This window comes from Schistocerca gregaria, chromosome 8 (assembly GCF_023897955.1).
Source record: "Schistocerca gregaria isolate iqSchGreg1 chromosome 8, iqSchGreg1.2, whole genome shotgun sequence".
NCBI classification, from domain to species: domain Eukaryota; kingdom Metazoa; phylum Arthropoda; class Insecta; order Orthoptera; family Acrididae; genus Schistocerca; species Schistocerca gregaria.
In genome coordinates this window covers 134,094,099-134,118,437 of record NC_064927.1, presented here as the reverse complement: position 1 = coordinate 134,118,437, position 24,339 = coordinate 134,094,099, and the positions used below count along the sequence as shown (strand labels likewise).

At 46.4% G+C, this 24,339-nt stretch overlaps 1 protein-coding gene across 1 annotated transcript in view; it reads right to left on the bottom strand.

Annotated features, from left to right (window-relative positions):
- Positions 1-24,339, bottom strand: part of LOC126285319 (leucine-rich repeat-containing protein 47-like) — an 84,293-nt gene that overhangs the window by 56,668 nt on the left and 3,286 nt on the right. The window contains exon 3 of the mRNA XM_049984620.1: positions 2,975-3,139. Coding sequence (XP_049840577.1) covers positions 2,975-3,139 — 165 coding nt within the window. The remainder of the gene's footprint in view (positions 1-2,974; positions 3,140-24,339) is intronic.

Sequence of the window (24,339 nt, the reverse complement as noted above, 5' to 3'; positions counted from 1 at the left end):
AATATTAAATAAGGCGAGACAAATAATCAGGCCAATAAGTGGGTGGGTGCAACCTAAATTTCTTGATCATGTGAGATTATTTGATGGAAATTTCAACTTACAAGTTACAGATTGGGAGAGTCTAGTGATTAGGCATTTAGTACAGCCACAATCACATGAAACTGTTAATTCCTTGTCCAAAAATGACTGAGCATAGCTAATTAGTGAACCACTTCATGAACATAACATTAGCTCTCCTGATCAAGAACAAGCTCTAACTTTCTGACTCAGTTAGCACAGAACAGGGAATTGGCAATCATAAGGCTATTACACTTTACCAAAAACAGCTGTAAATAGGAATATAAAGCAAGAGTGACAAGAAACATTTCAGATTATCTGAGCATTATACATGAAAATTTAACCTTCCAGCACAGGTCATTTTGCTTCAATTTCCAGCATCAATGGACAAAGTTGAAAGGTATTGTATACCTTTGACATGTATGTGCAGAGCAAAGTTGTTAGGTATGGCAAGGACTCACTGTGGTTCGACTGCTGTGTCAAGAAACTGCTACAAAAGCAAAGAGAGCTTCACTGCAAATTTAAATGCACCAAACACTTTACAGACCAAAAACTTACTGAAGTCAACATCAGCATAAGGGTACCCACGCATGAAACATTCAACAAATTTGAATATAAAATTCTATCTACCGACTTCACAGAAAATCCTAAGAAGTTTTGGTCATATGTTAAATCAATAAATGGGATTGAAGCTATCTATACAGATACATTGTGACCATAATGAGATAGAAATGGAGGACAACAAAGAGTGTACATGATATAGTGGAAAAAGAAGTTCCATAAGGCTTTTCATGGATGAGAAAATTTTAGCATACTGCAGGAATACCTATAGAGGGCTGACATTGGTGGTGTGATGACATAAAATTAACCTGATGTGCATAAATGAGCAGAAAGGGACATTATTGTATGATTACTCAATTGCAGAACAATCACAGCAACCAGTTCTATCTATTAAATATTTAGTAGTATGTGTACAGGGCAATTTAATTCCTTAACATAAACCAGGAGTGATGTATTTTGACAACAACTTAAAACCCCAAGTACAATCACGCAACTTGCAAGAGAGATGGCATTCGACACCTCTACAAACCTCTGACTCAATCAGATGGAGAGAGAACAAAGATGTTGACCCTCTGGAGAGGTGAACATAACAACTGATCTGCCAAGGAGTGAGAAGAAAGTGATAGCACCAGAAAGTTGTCACTGGTGCAAAAATAGTCATAATGACAATTGTAGTGAAGCCATGACATTTGAGGAAGAAATCTTAAGGTGCCATGGGTGGCACAAAGAGGAGAGAGGGATCAAAATTTGAAAAAGTTGCATCATAAGCCTCATGACATGGTACTCCCGCATAGTGTCTCCACAAATGGAGTTGCTTGTACAATCGAAAAACATAAGTGCAAATTGCTGACATTTAAAGCATCCTATTGGGGGTGGGAAACAAGGCTTCGTAACAGAACACCATGATTTTGGCTTTCTCAGGAAGCACATCCTGTGAAAAGAGAGGATGACTGCTTTGGTGTCTACTTTTAACTGGCAGGCCTCAACATAGCAGTGAACCCTTTGCTCCAAGTTTTTACAAAATTCCTTCTGTGCCTGTCGTGTTAAGCTCTGCTGAAAAATTTAGCCCTGCCTCACGTTCAGGCTTCTATGACATATTATGGTTACAGGCAAAACACCAAATCTGTTACAAGAGAGTAACACTTGGAACTGGGAAAGATTTCTTGGTGTAGTTAAGACAAAACACCTTTTAATTTACTGAAGAAAGACAATTCTCCAAATATATTTCCAACACACTGTACAAAGAAGAACAGCTTGTAGACAGAAAGAACCTCCTTTTGGTTGGGTGCAAAGCTGGAACTGAAGTGAGTACTTCTGTGTAGTTTATTTTGCTTCTCTCACATGGTGTCAATGAGACTAAGTTCTTGGGGTCATGATGAAGCATATATTTCCTATGTAGTTACAGGGCTACCATTGTACATGTAGCTCATGACTCCTTACATGGACTGGATACCATGCTGGGTTTCGGCTACCTTCCCCCGTATGGCCTCCACTTACGTAAAATCTCTCTAAAAGTGAAGGTCAAACTCTGATGTGTAAACCAAAGATGAATTAACCAAAATATGTGCTATGAAATAAAGTGGAGAAAGCCATAATCAATGTCCTGCGATATAAGCTACAGTGTCAACCTGTCCTACATGCTGCGTCTGAGAAGACAGTGTCAGAGAGGAAGCCAGCAGCACATGAAAGGAGGATATGCTGCAATGACTCAGGGCCTACGGTCACCATATACGAGTCCATGAAAGAGCTACGGTCTCCCTGAAGAGTAAGAATATAAACTTCTCATGTGTGGTGTTACAGAAGAATACTGAATATTACTTCGGTAGGAAGGGCAACTGATTGGAGGCACTGAATTGAAATGGGGAGAAAAGTTTATGGCACAACTTGCCTACTGAAAGAAGGACTTGTTTAATGGGACATATCCTGAGGTGCCCAGGAACAGTCAATTTGGTAATTGAGTAAAGTGGGAGGGTGAAAATTGTAGAGGGAGGTCTAAGCTTGACTATAGTTAGCAGGTTCAAGTGGATGCAGATGAAATAGTTACGCAGAGATGATGATGTCTGCACAAGATAGACTACTACAGAAAGCTGCATCAAACCAGTCTTTGAAATGGGAACAACAACGATCACACTTGGTTACCTATGTTCACAATGTTTTATTACTGAGGACTCCATAATAAAAGTTAAGATGAGTTCACTACTCAGGTGTATTTGATTTCAATGTAAACAATGTACAGGTTTGGCAGAAAAACAGTTGTACCATTAACAATATGTAACACAAAAAAGTGCATTAAGGCTAAACATTTTTACATCTGCATTTCACAAAAATATATATCCATATTCATCCTACCAGTTACCTGCATCTGAATGAACTTCTTAAACGAATCTGGTGTGAAGTTCAAATTTCTAACAATGCAGCAAACAATGAAAGGTCTAACAGATTTCACTCCATCAATTATCTTTACTGATGGTGTTGAATCAGATACGTGAATGACTTCCATCTTGTGACATAGTTGTTCAATCTGCAAAGATAATTAGAAAATTAATTACATCATACAGAATTACTTAAATTTTATGAGATATTCAAGGTATGCACACAAACACTGCACTATTAAAACATTGGGCATATCTACATCTACAAGTGCGCACAGCAAATCAGTTGATCTATATCATTTACCACTGATTAGTGAATACAGCCCAGGTAAAATTTACAGCCCAATAACTGCTGTGCTGCTTCAATTTCTCTTTCTCATTGTGGTTCTTGAGCCATATACTCAAAGAACAATAACCACATCTATATTTACATGGCTGCTCTGCAACTGACACTTAAGTGCCTGGCACAGGGTTCATCAAACCACTTTCACTATTTATCATTCCACTCTAACAGAGTACAAGAAAAAATAAATCTTTCCATGTGTCCTGTGATTTATTTTATTACAATGGCCATTACTCACTATGTAGCTGGATGTCAACAAAATGTTTTCACACTGAAAGAAGAAAGTTGGAGACAAATGTCCTGAAAAGATTTCACCATAATGGATAGCGACGTAATGATTGCCACCCCAACTTTCATATCCTATTGGTGACTCTCTCTCCCCCTTTCATGATAATGCAAACTGAGCTGCCCTTTGAAGTTTTTTGATGTGCTCTGTCAAAGCTATCTGTTAAGGATCCCATACCGCACAGCAGTACGGGATCTTTCAAAAAGTTCTGGCACATTCATAATCTCGCACCAATGGTATGTCTTAACAAAACGCAAGTGGCATCTCTACAAACACCCATGTTTATTACGTAACTGCTTGAAGTTTCATTATTGTACATCTGTTAGCTATTGTTCAGTGCTTTATTGAGTAGAAAATTGAGTTGCACATTTTGCAAATTTTGAGATGACAGGAGTTCAAGGAGCAATGTGACTTCACTTAAATTTTGCATAAAACATAAGAAAAACTTTACAGAGACACACAAAATGATGTAGGAAGCCTATGGTGAGAAGTGCGCAAGTATACTCAGTGTTAAGAATGGTTCACACAGTTTAAAAATGGCCGGACGGAAGTTAAAGACGACCCTCAGTGAGGGCACCCTTTGCAGTCTACCGATGATGCTAATGTCAGGAATGTTAATGAAATCATGTGTACCAATTGAAGACTGACTGTCTGAGAGATTCTAGAAGAATGTAATCTTTCAGTTGGATCATGTCATGAAATCCTGACTCTTCACAATGGGTTGGGAAAGATTCTCCAAGACAAAAAGAGCTGGTCAGATCAAGTCAAACGTCAAAGCCACACTAATAATTTCCTTTGAAGGATTAGTTCATCACCAATTTCTGCCACAGGGACCAAACTGTTAATCGATGGTACTATCGGGACGTGTTGCGATGCCTGCAAGAAAATGTGAGCAGGAAACAGTGTGAAATGTGACGATAACACAACCACACATTCATCCCTGTGATGCTTAACTATCGCATAAAAAACGAAATCACTGTGCCGCCTCATCCTCCATACTCTCCAGACCTGGATCCTGCAGACTTACTTTTATTTTCGAAGTTGAAAACCCTGTTGAAATGATGAAGATTTGCAACGATAGAAGAGCTAAAAGCTTTGTGTGATCTATCAAGAGCCATATCAATACTGCTTCTGGAAGTGGAAATTGTGTTGGGAGCAGAGTATCAATTGTGGAGGAGAGTATTTCGAACAATACCATGAACAATAAGTAAAACTGAAGAAAAATTCTGTGGACAAATTTTTGGAATAGACTTCATTCTCTAACAGAGGATGGACAAGTCTAGTGTAGGCAGTCTAGTGGATCTGTTGCATATTCTAAGTGTTCTGACAATAAAACAGTCTTTGGTTTCCCTTTCTCACCACATTGCCTATATGATTGTTCCAATTTAAGGCATCAAAAATTGTTATTCCTAGACATTTAGAGACTGGGACCTTCCTGAAAGAAAATCAGTTGCACAATTCGCCATAGGCACACAGTTTGATTAGAAGCTACTTGTGAGGAACAGTATCAGAAGCCTTTAGGCAATGTAAAAATATGAAATCAATCTGAGATACCCTGTCAATAGCACTCATTAGAACATCATGAGCTGTGGAGACTGAAGTGTGGCAAGAATACAGTTTGTCAGTAACCTTGAAACTGCTCCCTGAGTTAATACATATTAAAGTGTGGTCAATGGAGTCCCATTTAATAAAATGGAGGGCTCTGCTAACTGCTTTCAGCTCTGCTATAGTCACAATGGGTGTTCCCAGCAATGAATGGCATTCCTTGGAGGCAGGAGATGTAAAAGCATATCCCATCTGATGCACAGTTTCAGAGCTGTCAGTGTAACAGATGGTAGCATCCTGGAACTCATGGGGGGGGGGGGGGGGGATGTGTGGGGTGATCAGGGAATTGGAGACCCAGAACTAGTACCATCAAATCTGAAGAGGGAAGATCTTTTCCTCAGCAAGAAAACTGTCTATGGGTCTAGTCAGAGAGGCACCAGTGGCCAGATCCATGCCACAGAGGTGTACTGGGGCTAGCAATTTCAGAACTAAAGGCATAGCCGAGCCATAAACCTAGCAACCATAGTCCAGCCAGGACAAAACAAGGACCCAGTAAATATGAACAACAGTAGCAAGATTCCCACCCCAAGATGTATGGTCAAGGAAGCAGAGTGTGTTAACCTTGGACATAGTGCTAGGCATGTACAACTGCTGGCTAGTTATGTTACACACGTTCATAGTTACGCTGCGCATCCGAATCACCGTCTCCTTCTCCCATCGACGGCAGTTCATCTCTCACATCGGCGACCCAGGTCAGGGCTTACAATTGCAGATCGTTTCCAATCCCTTCTTTCCAAACTGGAGTCCTTGCCTTTACCACCTATACTTGAGGTCCATTCACTTACACCCACATGGTGTACATCTAGGCTGGGGCTTCGCCTGGACCTTTAACATGCCCCTAAGGATTCAGTCAACCTCTCGACTCTCCGCTGCCACTTCCTCTCGATTCTTGACATGTACCAAGGTCACAAGTGTTTTACACTGATGGCTTGATGGCTGATGGTCACGCCTATGCCCATGGAGGACATATTGAACAGCATTCCTTGCCCGATGGCTGCAGTGTTTTCACTGCCAAGCTGGTGGCTATATGTCGTGCTCTTTAGCACATCCGTTCATGCCCTGGGGAGTCGTTTCTTCTGTGTACTAGCTCTTTGAGCAGCCTACAAGCTATTGACCAGTGTTGCCCTCATCATCATTTGGTCGCTACCATCCAGGAGTCCATCTATGCCCTGAAATGGTCCAATCATTCAATGGTGTTTGTCTGGATGCCAGGTCACATCGCAATCCCAGGCAACGAACTTGCCGACAGGCTGGCCAAACAGGCTATGCGGAAACTGCTTATGGAGATCTGCTTCTCTGCATTCAGTACTATGCTGCAAGGTTTTGTGGCTTTGGGAGACGAAATGGCATAACCTCAGCACGCACAAAAAACTGTGTACCATTAAGGAGACTATGAATGTGTGGTGGTCCTCCATTCAAGTCTCTCACAGAGACACTGTGGTTCTGTGCCAGCTCTGCATTGGCCACGCTTGGGTGACACACGGCTACCTTCTGGGCCGTGATGACTCACCTCAGTGTTGGTGCGGCATCCAGTTGACAGTGGCCCATATCTTTGTGAGCTGTCCTTGTTTGGCAGCCCTGCGACAGACTCTTCAGTCACTGTACTCACTGCCATTAATTTTAGCTGACAATGGCCAATTTAGTTTTACATTTTATACTTGATGGTAGGTTTTATCATTCTATATAAGCTTTCGCTCATGTACTTTGTCCCATAGTGTTCTCCACTCTAATGCTTTTAGGGTGGATGTTTTAATGTGTCGCAGAGTGGCTAGTTTTTTCTTTTTATTCTCATGGTGGGCCAGGCACGGTCATCTGCTCTCTTGTTTTTCCCCCTTTTACCTGTTTCTTGCTTCTCTGTGGTTTTCTTTTCCTGTTTTGTCCATGGTAGTTTTGGTTGTCCTCATGTCATTCTTCTGGTTCGTCCTTTCTCCTGTTATTGTGCTGTAGGTCTGCTTTCTTTTCTTCTTTCCCTTGTGTAATTACTTTACCGGGAACAAGGCACCGGTGACCTAATAGTTTGGTCCCTTCTCCCCCTCTTTTAAACCAACCAACCAACCAACCAACCAACCAACCAACCAACCAACCAACCAACCAACCAACCAACCAACCAACCCTTTTCATTGCCATCAATGGACTAGTGACCTCTGTTGGGCCACTATTCACACCTGTGTTGTATGGTGATGAGTTTTGCATTTAGTAGAGCTCCCACTCAGTAGTCTCTCCTAAACACCAGTGCCTGGGTGCTATCTGCAAAACACGTGCAGGACTTCTTCCCTGTGGTTTGCAGTTATCTCCTATAAAGAAAGCAGGCCTCCACCAGGACAACTCGTCACCAGACTCGTCCTGAAAGTTTCTGTCGCTAGGTGAACACCACAGTGATGCACTGAGTCGAGCAAACGCAACGCAGAGGGTGCCACCGAACCATAAACCAGACACCCGGGATTTATCAAGGGCTCTGTAGAGCTGCAGCAGCGTAGAGCTACCTGCACCCAAGTTGGTGTTGCTCAGGCAGTGGAGAGCATTGAGATGCTTTCACTTCAGCTGACGAAGGTGAGAAAGCCAAGTCAATCGGGTGTTGAAAACCAGTCCTAAGAATCGATGTCTCCACTACAGTGAGTGGATCATTAAGGTAAAGTTCTGGTTCCGGATGAATGGTATGACACCGGCAGAAGTGCATAACACAGGACTTTGCGGCCGAAAACTGGAAACTGAACTGGAGCCCATTACTGCACCTTATGGATGGTTCCCTGTGGGCACTGCTCAACACCACCAGTGCTGATGGAGCAGTGAGAAACGCAGAAGCCGTCTGCATACAGAGAAGGTGTGACGAATGGCCCTATAGCTGCTGCTAGACCATTCATAGCCACTCAATACAGAGTCCTGCAGGACCCCATTCTCCTGGATGTGGGAGGAACTATGGAGGCACCAACTTGGACACGGAAAGTACAGAGGAGCAGGAAATTTTGGATTGAAAATCTGGAGCGGGCCTCAGAGACCCCACTCATATAATGTGGCAAGGCTATGTCGCCAGATGGTGTCATATGCTTTTCGTAAATCAAAAAGATGGCAACCAAGTGCTGGTGTCTGGAAAAGGCCATTTGGATGGCGGACTCAAGGGACAAGATTATCAATGGTAGAGTGACCCTGGCGGAAGCTGCCCTGACACGGAGCCGGTAGGCCACTTGACTCCAGGACCCAACCCAACCACTGACACACCATACATTCCAGCAGCTTACAAAGAATGTTTGAGAGACTGATGAGTCTCTAGTTATCCACATCACGGGAGTTTTTACTGGGTTTGAGCACCGAAATAATGGTGCTCTCCTGCCACTGTGATGGAAAGTCACCATTGCACCAGGTCTGGTTGAAGATGACGAGGAGATGTCACTTGTAGTCAGATGAGAGACGTTTAATCATCTGAATGAGGATCCAATCTGGCTCAGGAGCTGTGTCGGTGCAATATACAAGGGTACTGAGGAGCTCCCACTCTGTAAATCTGTAAATGGGGTGTTATAGGATTCACTGTGGCATGTAGTGAACGAGAGGACTTTCCCTTCCTGCCGTTGTTTGGGAGTGCGAAACGCCATGGGTACTTCTCTGATGCAGAGGCTTGAGCATAGTGCTCAGCAATCGCGTTTGCATTGGTAGATATGTTAACACCGAGAACACCTGTTGGGGTCTGGTATCCAAAAACACGTTTGATGTTCTGCTAGACTTGGGAAGGTGACGTATGGCACCCCATGGTCGAGACTTATCTCTCCCAACACTCCTGCTTCTGTCATTTGACAAGTTGGCGAACACAAGCACAGATCCATTTAAGGGTTTTAAGGTGCTCCAGGGAAGGGTGCTGCTTATGCCGCTGTAGAGCTCGCCGACGCTCCTCAACTGCTTCAGCAACTTCCGGCAACCACCAAGGAACTGCCTTTCGCAGGGGGCACCCTAAAGAGCGAGGCATCGCGTTTTCTGCCACAGGATCGATTGTTGTCACCTACTCAACCATCATATCGATTTTACTGTGTGAGGAAGATTCAACGGTGACAGCAGAGGTGAATGTTTCCCAGTCCACCTTGTTTGAAGCCCATCTGGGCAGACATCCATGGGTCTGACACTGGTGCAGTGACAGGAAGATGGGGAAGTAGTCACTACCACACAGGTCATCATGTGCTCTCCAGTGGACAGATGGGAGAAATTCTGGGCTGCAAATTGATAAACCAATGGCCGAGTAACTACCATGAGCCACACTGAAATGTGTGGTGGCCCCAGTATTTAATAGGCAGAGGTCAAACTGAGACAGTACAGTTTTGACATCTCTGTGTTGGATAGTAAGCACGGTGCCACCCCACAAGGAGTTATGGGCGTTAAAATCTCCCAAAAGTGGGAAAGGTTTAGGAAGGTGATCAATTAGTGCAGTTAATACATTCACGGATACTGCACCATCTGGCGGAAGATATACATTGCAGACAGTTATTTCCTTCGTCACCCTTATTCTGATAGCCACAGCTTCAAGAGGGGTTTGAAGGGGCACAGTTTCACTACAGACTGTTTAGGACAAACGCAAACTCCTCGTGACACACTATTATAGTCGCTACAGTTCCTGTAGTATCCCATACAGCCACGGAGGACAGGGGTCCATATTGTTGGGAACCAGGTTTCGTGGAGGGCAACACAGAAAGCAGGTGTAGAGCTTAGCAGTTGCCATAGCTCAGCCAGGCAGTGAACGAAGACATCACTGTAGGACTGGGAAGGCATGGAACATTCAATGAAGCAATCAAAATATCCACGGGTGTACTGCTGGTCTATAGTGTCCAACGGGCACAATATTTCGGCGATCAAACATGTCGCCATCATCAGGTGAACTGACGGACTGAGCTCCTGTGAACGTGCCGGCACGGAGATCCGTACGCTATGGCTGCTCAGGGGGAACTGGGTTCGGTCGCGGCGGCGGCCGATTTAAATACCCTCCGCCCGCGGCGCGCTCCCTCCGCCGTCCGCGCCCCGCGCCACGGTAGCGTGGTGGAACAGATTGCGACGGCGTCTGAGATGACGTTGGTGTGATGGCTCTGTCCGCCGTGGTGCGTTTGCTCAATTCACTCTTGATTAACCCAATCGCTGGTTCCCAAGCCTTGCTAAGATTATAGCCACAGTCACGGTTCATGAGGTCATCATTGGTGCGAATTTCGATGGTACCCCCTCTTTGTGAACCTTCAGGAGTCCATATAGTCTCAGCGGTTCACAAAAAGGGGGTACCATTACGCCCCATTGTCAGCAACATCAGGGCACCTACATATTTGTTGGCCAAATACCTGACGGGAATATAAAGTCCTTATGTGGGTAAATGCCCTCATCACATCTGTAATTCCGTGGATTTTGTTAAACGCCTTGATAGCTTCAGGTTGGATGAGTCAGATATCATGGTGAGTTTTGACGTCGTTTCCTTGTTTACGAGGGTACCCTGCGAGAGTCGCTAGAGTTGATTGGTCAGAGGTTTGACGAGAATACCACTGAACTTTTTAGGCATGTCTTGACTTCCACGTATTTTCTTTTTAATGGAGAATACTACGAATAAATGGAAGGAGTCGCCATGGGTAGCCCACTCTCACCGGTGGTAGCGAATTTGTACATGGAGAACTTCGAGGAGGAAGCCCTGTCATCATCCGAATGGAAACCACCTTGCTTTTTCCGTTACGTGGACGACACGTTCGTCATCTGGCCACATGGTATGGATAAACTCCTTGACTTTCTTACACATATAAACTCCATACACCCCAACATCAAATTCACTATGGAGACAGAAACGGAGGGTAAATTACCTTTCCTTGACGTCTTGGTCAGGAGAAGGGCTGACGGCACCCTAGGTCATGGGGTGTATCGAAAGACAACACACACTGATCTGTATTTGCACGCAGACAGCTGCCACCACCCTTCACAGAGGAATGGGGTACTTAAAACTCTAGTACATAGGGCGCGCACTATCTCTGACACAGAGAGTCTACCCCAGGAATTGGAACATCTGAGAACTGTATTTCGAAAAAATGGTACTCAGAGTGGCAGATCCAACGTGCTCTCCGCCCAACCACTGCATCACAACCTGATGAGATGGATGAAGTCACGAGGAAGGAGGTAGGCACTGCATTTATTCCATACACAGGCGCACTCTCGGGGAAAATCGCCCGCATTCTGAAGAAACACCGGGTCGGAACTGTGTTTTGTCTTCCGAATAAAACTCGTGCACTGGTGGGGAGCCAAAGATGACCTCGGTTTGAGGAAGGCTGGTGTGTAGCAGATTCCGTGTCAATGTGGGAAGTCGTATACTGGTCAGACGATGCGTACCGTCGAGGATCGATGCCGTGAACACCAGAGGCACACTCGACTGATGTATCCGAGCAAGTTGGCGGTCGCTGAACATTGTTTGTCGGAAAATCATGCTATGGAGTATGACCGCACGAGGATTCTGGTACAGACGTCGAGATACTGGACAGCGTTGTTAGAGAGGCCATCGAAATTCGCACCAATGATGACCTCATGAACCGTGACTGTGGCTATAATCTTAGCAAGGCTTGGGAACCAGCGATTGGGTTAATCAAGAGTAAATCGAGCAAACGCATAGTTGTGACGACCACGGCGGACAGAGCCATCACACCAACGTCATCTCAGACGCCGTCGCAATCTGTTCCACCGCGCTACCGTGGCGCGGGGCGCAGACGGCGGAGGGAGCGTGCCGCATGGCTATAATCTTAGCAAGGCTTGGGAACCAGCGATTGGGTTAATCAAGAGTAAATCGAGCAAACGCATAGTTGTGACGACCACGGCGGACAGAGCCATCACACCGACGTCATCTCAGACGCCGTCGCAATCTGTTCCACCGCGCTACCGTGGCGCGGGGCGCAGACGGCGGAGGGAGCGTGCCGCGGGTATTTAAATTGGCCGCCGCCGCGACCGAACCCAGTTCCCCCTGAGCAGCCATAGCGTACGGATCTCCGTGCCGGCACGTTCACAGGAGCTCAGTCCGTCAGTTCACCTGATGATGACGACATGTTTGATCGCCGAAATATTGTGCCCGTTGGACACTATAGACCGGCAGTACACCTGTGGATATTTTGATTAGCAAACACACCGGGAGAAACTCAAGAATCACATTCAATGAAGCAGTTTACATCTTAGGGTCACTTGCTGTCACTGACTTTTGCCTGAGCAGTCTATATCCATTGGGTCTGAGGGTCCGGCGAGATCTTGGTCCTCAGCGGACGCCAGAATCTCCACCTCATCTGCTGACGCAGAGGCAGAGCTGGTAGATAACGGTGGTGTGGGTGCCACCGCAATACCCTTGGTCTTGGGGATGATCCTTTTCGATTTGTCTCACTGCTCCTTTGGTTTCCCTGGCTGGGAGGACTTCACTGTTTCAGTCTTCAGGACAGAGGATGAGTGTGAAGCCCTACAACCAGCTGCTTTTGGGCTTTTCAGCTGCTGGCGGGTGTCATCTTTCCCACTAGCATAAATCTGGGAATGGAGTGACCCAAGGGACCCATTCCTAGCAAGTGGAGCCGAAGAAGACTTATGCTTCTCTGGCTCAGAAGTGGGGACTGATATCCCCGATGGTGCAGGAGAAACAGGGAGGGAGGTGGCAGGTGTAGTCTTCTGGTTCTGAGAGGCAACAAGAATGCAAGGAACTGATGGGGCAACAACTGTTCTCATATCGGCAGTGTAAGAGGAGATCATAACTACAGGATGTAGGCGCTCAAATTTCCCCTTAGCCTCAGTGTAGGACAGTCAGTCCAGGGTCTAATATTCCACGATTTTCCTCTCTCTCTGTAAAATCCTGCAGTCTGGTGAGCAAGATGAATGATGCTCTCCGCAGTTGACACAGGTGGAGGATGGGGCACATGGAGTATTGGGATGTGATGGACATCCACAATCTCGACATGTGACACTGGAAGTATAGGGGAAGACATATGGCCAAACTCCCACCACTTCAAACACCGCATCAGCGGAGGGATATATGGCTTGAAGTCAAAGTGATAGACCATCATCTTGACATTCTCGGGCAATGTGTCACCCTCTAAGTCGAAGATGATGACACTGGTGGCAACCTGATTATCCCTCGAACCCTCGATGTGCCGGATGAAATGAACACCTCACAGCTCTAAATTGGCGCGGAGCTCATTGTCAGGCTGCAAAAGAAGGTCCTTGTGGAATGTAGCACCCTGGACCATATTTAAGCTCTTATGAGGCGTGATGGTAACAAACATCCCCCAACATGCCACAAGCGAGTAATGCCCATGACTGGGCAGAGGATGCTGTTTTTATCAAGACTGATCCAGAGTGGATTTTGGACAAGCCCTCTACCTCCCCAAACCTGTCCTCCAAATGCTAAAAAAACAAAAGCAAAAGCCTCATAGACATGAAATATTCCCCATCAACTCTTGTACATACGAGGTACCGGAGTGAATAAACTTCACTGCCATCCTTAGCCTGGCATTCCTCCCATGGTGTGACCCGGGAGGGGAACGATTTGGGGTCCTATTTCTTAGCATTGAAGTTAGACTTCGCCTGCTTGGAGACTGCTGGCGGTAACCACCAGCAAGAGGTGATGTACTAAGTTTCATGGCATGTCATCCGCCCAGATGCCACCCACTCTGACCAGGGGCCCTCCCTACGGGTGCCGCCCAGCCACAGCAAAGGCCACCTGGCAGGATGGCCATTACTGGGAGTCCCGATGCCCCAGGGTGATGGGCATCTACTCGTTGGCATACGTGGGAAGTTAACAGCGCATGCATCATCAGAGCGATCCCTGTGTTGCTAGGGGCTACAGCCAACAGGGTACATGGTGCCCCACCACAACGGACTGGCTACTGTGTTGGATAAGATGCTAAGAAGTCCATGGTCATCGGCAGCACAGAAAGCAACACTGCATAGTGTATGGTGGAAAACGCACCAAGGACAGTGTCCTTGCCCAAGAGATGGAGAATGAGCGGGACTGCCATAAGACATCAAGAAAGTGGGCTGAAGATCTCAATGCATTTCTCTTGGAAATGTTGGATGCAGAGAAGTGCTGGCTAACCTGAAACAACCAGTGGGATAAAAACCAATGAATAATAACAGTAGGGAGCCTCTAAATCTCCAGTTATGGGGAAAAAGTGAAATAAGATTACACCAAGCAGTCTCTTGTGCCTTTTGCAGATCAAAGAAGACTGTGTTACGACTTTGGCATTTAGAAAAATGCCTGTCAGGTGGATGCTTCGAACTATAAACACACGGTCGATTCTCGATTGCCCTTCCCAAATAATATACCATTAGAGATACACAATGCCTCGAGATATGAGAACCTAACATCATCCTTTCAAGTAGAATGGTCAGGCTAATTAGCAGGTAACTGTTTAGAGGATTGAGTTCTTTCCTGTCTTAAGGACTGGGACAGCTATGCTATTTTTCCCATTACGAGAGACAGGCAGATTGGAGCCCAATATGGTTGGACAACCTGAGATGTTGCCTTTGGTGAACATTCATGTTGTGGATCATCAGGGCCTGTGGCTGTGTCTTGGGAATAGCCAAGAGCCTGAAGTAGTTCCAGTCAGTGAGGGGGACCATTACACAATTCAAAGAGGTATACATCCCTACAGAGGACACACAGCACTCGCAGCATTCTTTTGTACTGCATTTGATTAGATAGTGAGCCTCACCATGAAGTCCCTCAACAATGATATGGTTGGTCTGTGGAAGATGTCGTCTGAGTTGTTGCAGGGTTTGTTGGTGATCCTGAATATCTACTGCAACATCTTAACGTCTTTGATCCACCACAGCACTGGGGGCACCTGTAGAAATGGAAACAGCAGTTCCAGTGGCATGGATGAAGACACCTGAGACACCATGCACTACTTCATGAACAGAGTCAGACGGAGGTAATGAATGGAACAGCAGAGGCATACGAGGGCCAGATGGCCCTGTGAAATGTGCAACTTGGTAGTCACTGTCTGTTGGTGGCAAAGAAACAGGATCACCAAAAAAGTGATCCTTTTGTAGGGACCAGTGTAAAAAGATTAAGGGATAAATATCATTAGGACGATAGCTGAAAAGGTGCCATGAGCAGCACTGAAAAGGTTAAGAGAACCACCATTGAGATTGCACAGATAATGGTCTGAGAGAAGCTGATCAATTTTAAGTCTCTACCAGACAAAATAGTACTCACCCACAGGGGAGCAGGAGACTGAAGCTGTGGGAGCAGTTGGACTGCTGTGGTCAATTCAACATAAGTGGCCTACCTGAAGGTAGGTGCATGTTGCAAATGTAATCGCTGTGGTAGTTTGCACCTGCACCACTATTGCCTCCAGTACATAGCAACAAGAATGCTACAGGACTTGGCTGCGAGATCTGCCTTTTCATTCCCAGCAATGCCGACATGCCCCGGAACCCAGCAGAAAGCAACAACCTTCCCCAGTCACTGTAGTCGGAAGAGGACATCCTGGATGGTCTGGACTATTTTATCTGCCGGATACAAACGTTGCAATGAGTTAAGGGCACTGAGTGAATCAGAACAGACAAGAAATTTAGGAGAGGAAGAATGTCTCATCTGCTCCAGTGCCCACAAGATCACAGACAATTCTGCATCAAAGACAGTAAAAGTCTGAGGCAGTTGGACCTAGAGGACACGATCCGGAAAAACAACTGAGCAACCAACGGAATCCCCTTGTTTCGACCCATCCGTAAAAACAGCTACATAGTTGTGGTGCTCAGATAAAATGGCAGAAAATGCTGCATTAAAAATGGTGGCAGGAGTGCAATCTCTCTTGTACGGCAATAAATCAAAAATCACTCCCGGCCTCTTCAGTAACCACAGTGGCAGGCGGTTAAAACCCAGGATTTGGGGTTGTACAGACTCCACACCGAGGGACTCTAGCACACGTTGCACACGGATCCCAAACAGCAACGTAACTTGGGGGACAGTGGGGAAAAAAGGCGGTTCGGAGGTGGATGAGCAACAAGATGGTGAGTAGGCGAACTGGGAGCTACAAGAAACTTACAAGCCCGGCACACCAGCAGGAGCTGCCACCGGATGGTAAGTGGCTGTTCCCCAGCCTCAGCAGAGGCTGGGTATGGGACTGGTCCGATAAGCACCTGTGGCCAGTCGAATCCCAGCATGGTACACAGCGTCAAGGATCTGCAAATAAGATGGCCTTGCTGACCCATACACTGTGCACCTATAGTCCAGCCGTGAACACACAAAATCTCAATAAAACTGAAGGAGACGCACCCTGTCCGCTTCTCAAGACCTGTGGCTGAGGCATTGAGGATGTTCAGTGCCTTCAGGGTTCTGGCTTTCAAGTCACATATGCGTGGCAGCCATGACAACCTGGAGCCAAAAATTAGGCCCAGAAAACGCACTGTGTCTCTAAAATGTAGGACAGCATCCCCCATATGCAAGGCAGGCAAAGTAAAAAGACGACGAGAACAATTAAAATGAACACAAACACACTTATCGGCAGGAAACCAAAAACCAGTCTTTGCAGCCCACTCCTCTAACCGCTGCACTGTTAGCTGCAACTGACAGCAAAGTAATCCACAAATAAGGAGCACTGTACTGGACTCCTCACTGTAGACGTTATGCTGCTGATGGCTATGGCAAAGAGAGTAACACTTTAAACACTGCCCTGGGGGACACCGTTCTCTTGCTCCAAGCAATCAGACAGTGTGTTACCAACGCAGGTCCGAAAAAACTGCTGAGACAGGAAAGACCTAATGAAAATGGGGAGGTGGCCACAGAAGCCCCACTGATGCAGTTGTGCAAGAATACAGTGTCCAAGTAGTATCATATGCCTTACTGATATCAAAGATACTAATACAGTGATGCTGACGGAGGAAAGCCTGCTGAATTGCCGCCTCTAGGAGGGTCAGGTTGTCGACCGCGGATTTAAATTTTCAGAATCCACACTGAAAGCGGCTAAGGAGCTGTCTGGTCTCTAACAGCCAGCCCAGACAACAGTTAACCATCCGTTCCAGGGTCTTTTCGACACAGCTTGTCAAGGTGATACTATGATAATTACTGTAACATGTGCGGTCCTTTCCTGGTTTGAGGAGAGGGATGAGGATTGCCTCCCTCCACGAGGTGGGGAACACTCCTGTCTGCCATACGAGATTAAAACATTCGAGGAGGATTTCCTTTGATGCCGATGGCAGATGTCGAAGCATGGAGTACCAGATGCGGTCGTGACCTGGTGCAGTATCGGAAGTCTCAGTAAGTGCTGATTCAAGTTCCCACATGGAGAAAGGGGAGTTGTAGGCCTCAGAATTGTCTGACCGGAAGTCGAAGTTTGCTCTTTTGACAGTCGCACGGTAGCGACGAAATGCTGGATCCTGGGTTGCGGAAGTACTTTGTGCAAAATGCTCTCCCAGTGTCTGAGCAATGGCTCTGGGTGTCGTTTGGAGGCATCCCTTGTTCAGGACTGCAGCTATTGGTAAACGGCTGAGTTTACCGGAAATCCTCCAGATGGCTTCCCATCCTTTTGTGGAACAAGTGGAATGGTTGATGGAGTCCAGGAACTCCTGCTCATGACCTTTTCTAGCTCTCTTGAATGACACGGCATGCCCTGGGTCTCGCGATTGCGAAAGGCTGTACGATTGACCGCTGTTGCGCGGCATTTAAATCGCTAAAGAGCCGCAAGTCTGTCCCAGATGGCTGAACGGCACTCTTCTGTCCACCGAGGCACAAGGCACCGCTTAAGAGGGCCAAAAGACTTTGGTATGGACATGTCAGCAGCATGATGGATCACAAGAGTGATGTGATACACCCATTTCTGGACGCTGTCGTGGCATTCAAAGACAGCCAACCAAGTGAACAGTTCCCAGTTAGCCCTGCCAATCATCTACCATGATGGCAGCCTCTGCTCCAGCAATACACTGTACAGGAGATTAATGCGGATGGGGAAGGGATCGCTGGAATGAATGTCGTCAATGACCTCCCAGTGAACAGTTAGTGAGGGTTGGAGAGCAGAAAGATAGGTCAATGGCTGAGAATGACCCAGTAGCAGTAGAGAAATGAGTCTGAGTACCTGTGTTGAGGATGCACAACACTTGAGATGTTAGGAGGCTCTCCAAAATTCGACCTCGGGCACAAAGAGAAATGGAGCCCCACAGGACATGATGGGCATTGAAGTCTCCCAGGATGAGAAATGGGTGGGGGAGTTGTTCAATAAGATCTCAGCGTGTCTAAGGTCACTGCATCCAGAGGGGGTAAATAAAGGGAGCAAACGGTAAGCCTCCGGCGTGAATGAATTTCAACTGCAATTGCTTGCAGGTCAGAATCCAGGGGGAGAGCAGAGAAGTGGTGGTCATTATTGACAAACACGGCGACTCTGCCTTTGGCCCTTCCCCCAGTCAGGTCATCCTTGTGATATAACGTATAGCCCCATAGTACAGGAGCATCAGGTGGTTTTAAATGTGTTTCCTGTAAACACACGCACAGGGGGCGTTGCCTTGCTAGGAGGTGCAGTTCCTCCACATGTGTCTGGAGTCCATTCATGTTCCACTGTATAATGGGAGCCATCTATCAGGGTGGGAGTTCCTTCATCCTCACTTTCTGTCGGGGAGGAGAGCCCACATCAGGTGGAGGCTCAGTTTTGGGGCAAGATGATTGCCCCAGTCTGACATCACCTCCGTCGCCTCTGAATAGGAGTCTAGAGAGACGTCAGAGAGAATGACATCAACATCAGCAGACTGTATAACTTCAGTCTCCTTCAGCGGGCGAGTCTTTACCTTGAGCTTTGGCTTAGATTTTCGGAACTGAGGTGGCACTGGAGCCAAAACCTCAGAAGCAGTAGGAGGTGTAGCAGCACTGGGTAGTGCACAAGACTGGACCCGGGAAGGGGCAGGAAGTTCCATGATGTCAGCTACCACGGCTTGGTCAAAAGGCCGGGGGGGAGCAGCAGGCTTCACAGGAACGGCAGCAGCACACGTACATTGACAAACGCAGGTGCTAGTGCTGGCCGTAGCAACCTCCGTTTCTGTAGCGGCATTGGTTTTCAACACTGGCTGTTTCAGAACGGAAAAAAGGAAGCAGCGAACATGGGCGGCTGCATGGACTTTTAGATTTTCTTTGCTCACCATATGGGATGCGTTTGGTGGTTTTAAGTTCCTGGATTTCAGTTCATCAAGGAAAACTCTGCATTCCCTACTCCACACAGTGTGATCCCAGAGCAGTTGACACACTTGGGAGGAGAGGAGTAACCAGCTCCCTCATGGGCGGCTTTACCACATTTCCCGCAAGTGGCTTCCCCTCTACAGCCGAGAGTGGTGTGTCCAAAGTGTTGGCATTTAAAACACCGCATGGGGTTGGGGAAATAAGGCCGTACACTGAGACGTAAGAAACCTGCCTTCACATGCTCTGGCAATATGGTGCTGGTAAACTTAAGAATAAATGAGTCAGACTTCATGAGAGCACCATCCACCCATTTCATAACGTTATGCATGTCAACAATTCCTTCCCGGGACTATTTAGCCTTCAGTTCGTCTTAGGGAATGTCAACGAGATCTCTGCAAATCACAAAATCCTTGCTGTAGTTCAAGGTATTGTGAAATTCAGTCTCTAGCGCAAACTCCCCAAGAAATTGTGCCTTCTGAAGGTTCTGGACTTGCTGGAAGTTTCAACAAACAAGGTGCCATTTCGCAAGCACTTTACAAATTTAAATGTGCCAGCAATACCTTCTAAGCCCTTCTGTATATAAAATGGTGAAACTTTATCAAAATTCCCCTCTTTTCTTTTAATCATAAAAAACACATTCTGCGAAGCAGCATGCATTCTGTTACTACTAACCGAATCAGGAGAACTGGCTACACGAGCCCTCTTGTTAGATTGGGTGTTAGAACCTACCAGCGGCCCACACTTTCCGCTGGGAGGAGGAGAAGAAGAAGAGTTCGAGGGTTCCATCTCAGTCCCATGAGCAGCTAGGGAACTAGAAGTCCCCCCACACAGAGCCCCACATGCCTAGGTAAGACTTGCACAACTGAGGTGCGACAAGTTCCCCAGAGGTTGCCCGCTAATGACTGTTCCACCTCAACAGCCATGCATCTCATCAGCGCGCAGCACACCTTGAGATTGAGGCGTTGTTTATAGAGGTTTATTCCATCCTCACGATCCAGGCGGTCAAGCCAAGATCCCCATTCCTTGAGAAACACAACATTCCACGTCCGCGCCGCACAGTGGTCGCTGAAGTATGCTCAGAGCTTACGGTGACAGGGGACTGGTGGCACTTACCAGTCCCCAGCTCAGGAACCCCGGAGTCGCCAAGCCCTACCCAGCAAATGAATGCTGAGCCCTGGGGGCTATTGCCTCCAATGAGGTATAAAGGGGAATCCATTCACTGACGAAATCAGTACGAATCAAAGTACAGACCCCTCCAGATGCCCTCTCGGGACCAGCACGGTTTCTACAAAATGCAAAATAAACGTGGAGAATTGGAGAACAGTCATGAGTGAAGTGTGTTTCTTTAAGAGCAATGCAAACCGCAGAAGAAGAGGAAATAATGTTGTGGTGTTCTGGCACGTGAAAGTAGTACCCATTACAGTTCCGCCGAATCATGTGAATGGTGGCCAACAGAACCAGCCACAATACAGGATCACTGCCAGTCACCTGTGCATATGGAAGAACATCCACAAACATCAGCTCAGAATTCAACTGCATGGGAGGACTTGGCACCTCCAGGGGCACCGGTGGAGCCTTGTCCCAATTCTTTTTCTTTTACTTTGTAACCTATGGTGGACAAAGCTCCTTCAAGGGGCTATATTTATTGAGTATGGGGGGACAGATTAAGAGCAGACAACACTGGGACCCACAGGCCATGGTCCCTTCTGCCTATGTTTGGCATAGGGCCTCCAGACCAGCAGTTGTTAGGAAGAGGTAGACCATAGGGGAGTGTTGTCATCAGTTGACAACAAAGAAGGGAGTGCTTCTTTGGCCTGATGCAGCAAGTGGTTCCTGAAGAATAATGTGGGAATCTGAGGAGAGGTGGGTGGTGGGAGATCTTATTGGGGGGGGGGGGGGGAGGGAGGGAGGGATGATGACACAATGGTCATGACGACGGTAGCACAATTGATCATAATATCCACAGGATGTAGGTATTCATATTCCTTCCATGCTTCAATATATGTGACAAGTAGTCAGTAGATTTGTATTCCTCCATCTTCTGTTCTTTCTTGAAAACTGGCCAAATTGGTGAAAGTGGTGGCTGATGTTCTGCGCACTTGATACACAAAGGTGGATGCTCACAAGGACTGTCTTTGTGCTATGATCATCCAGTTACTGCATTTCAGATCCACCATGCAGTGGGATGGCATATGTGCAAACTGTAAACATCTTAAGTACATCATAGGTGTGGGACATATGGTTTCTCATCACACCTGTACATCATGACCATTTTCTCCAGGAAGACAATCTCTTCAAAGGCTAAGATAAAGGTGCCTGTATACATAGATTATCTTTGGGCCCTTTTGCACACTTCTGATAAAATGTAGGCCTCGCCACTGGAGATTAGTCTGGAGCTCCTCATCTGTTTGGAATGTAAGAGTTCTGTGGAAGTCTAATTCTTGGACATGTTCAAAGCTGTGTGCGGGTCAATGGTCACAGGTACATCACCTATATGATCACATGCTTTAAGAGCTGTAACTTGGGTAGCAGAAGAAGTTTAATAACAAACCAGTTCACATTTTCCTACAGATAACTTCCCCAAAATTGTCTTCAATGTTTCCAACAAAAAATAATTGTTTCTACACAGTGAAAGTACCCCAATTAGCCCGAGTACATACCAAGAATTGGTTGAAGTGTTTCACACCCAGATGTCTGACTTATCCCTCTTCCCACAGTGTAGACATGGAATGAAATGTTGTGGAATCTTATCTCTCTGAGTTGGAATAGTCTTTTTGATATGAGAAGACTGCTGAGGCCCTGTGGCCAATAGCAGAAGAAAGTAATTTGCTTCATGGGCGAATCTTCCCACTATGGTACTACCTACTCTGAACAGATGGTCTCCCCATAGGTGCCACATCCACTGCAATGATTACCTTGCGAGTAAACCATTGCCCAGAGGCCCCATGACCCAGCCATGATGGGCACATAATCCCTGGCTTGCATGAGGATTTTCCATCTCAGGCACCAGGAGTACAATTCCCTCATGGTCAGAGGCTAACCCCATGCAGGTACTTTACGACCACTCACTCCATGGCCCCACCACAATGAAATGGCTACCATGTCAGGTTTTGAACATAGTTTCTTTGCTGGAAAGAAAGGGTGTAAAGAGAGAAATGGACAAAAAATGGAATATACATGGGCAACCTTCCTTGCACGATGCACACTTCTGTAAAATTTGGAAGGAGGAGGATCAAGTCAAACCCAACAAGTATATCATACAGTTAAGAATCGTTGGTTGGTTTGGATGACAACAATGGTGGTGGTTTTACGTGAAGGGCACTCAACAGCAGTGTGCCTATCTCATGGGTGAAGACAGTCAGAGCAGTTTATAACTGCATTTATGTCTCCCTCCATTCCCCCACCAATTTAAGAATGAGGCCCGACAGTTCACAAAATTTCACCACTCTCATAACACTGGAATCAGTATTGACAAGGATGGCGGACAGATCTCTATCGAGACTGAGGGCTGCCCTGACATCAGTATATAAGACACATTGACAAAATATGCTGAACTGAAAGTGGCACCACCTAGAGTGGTGGATCCTCCTGCCGGGAGGATGATGCCATGTGTTAAAGGGCTATGCCTGATGCAAAGCCTAGTAAGCAGAACATCAATCCACTGTGAGGCTGACAAAGTCCATCATCCTTGTGTGATCAATCTGAGCAATCACAGTTTGTTTCCTGTCACCTTCAACCATTCAGTCTCCCACTGAAACATGATGCATCTGTCAGAAAATGAGATGATCAGAACAGACAAGAAACCTTGTCAGTGATGTTAGAATTCTCTCAAGTGCCATAATAATGCCATACAATTCTGCATAATAATTTGTAAATTGTTCTGGAAAACACACTTTAAAAACCCTGGTTGGTTTGAAGCAAAAGAGACTGAGCTGTAAGGTTATCAATCCCTTCATCTGTAAAGTGGCAAACCACGAATGGTTGTATAAGGAAAGAAGCAAAAGGCAAATCATGGAAAGCCTAAGTGTAAGAGAATAAAAAAGCGGAGATAAAAGAGCAGAAAAAAGCACAGATAAATCATTAAAAGATCAGACAAGATAAGACATTAAAACCAGAAAATGAGAAACAACAAACAGAATGAAAATGTGGAATGGTTAAGGCCAGGCTGGTGTACCAAGCAAAGACCAACGAGAGATTTCAGATGGGGGAGGGGGAGCAGGAGAGGGGTGCTCCACCAAACCCTCAGGGGGCAATGAGCCCAGAAAGTCCTGTCTTACAGGGATGAATAGAAACCACCTTTGGTGGTAAAACTTAACACCAGAACAACTGCTTTGGCGTTGTCTACTAGCAACTGAGGGAGTGTGTCGGGAAGATTAAGATGCTGCCTCAAAGCAGCCACATTAGCGCAATCTATGAGTATGTAAGCCACCATCAGGTGGGCTCCGCATTGGTAGTGAGGGCGATCCTCATGTCTGAGAATGTGGCCATGGGTCAACCAAGTGTGACCAATGCGGAGTCAACAGGGTCGGCTGACGCCCTGCGAGAAGCCGCAAGCAAGACTGCCACACAGTTGTGGTCTCCTTGGTTTTCCTCAGTTTGTTTGGGGAGAGCAGGACAGACCATTCTGACTTCCAGCAATCTATGCTGCTTAAATGAGCAAAGATCCAGTTCTGGGAATCTTATTTCCAGAATTGCCATCCTGGTGGCCAACTTTTTCATTTCCTGAAATACCAACATAATTGGGGTCTAAATGAAAACAACTGACCAGCCAGCTTGATGGCTGACTACAAGTAACTGATTGTCTCGGTAAAGCACTTTAAGTGGGTGAGGAGTACCATGACAATAGAAGTGCATAACACGAGTCTTGGAGGCTGAAAACTGAAAGCCATTGTTGAGAGCCCATGACTGCACTTTTCGTGGGGCACTCTGCAGGTAACACTCAGCAACATTCATATTAGAGGAGCAATAATAAAAGCAAAAGTCATCA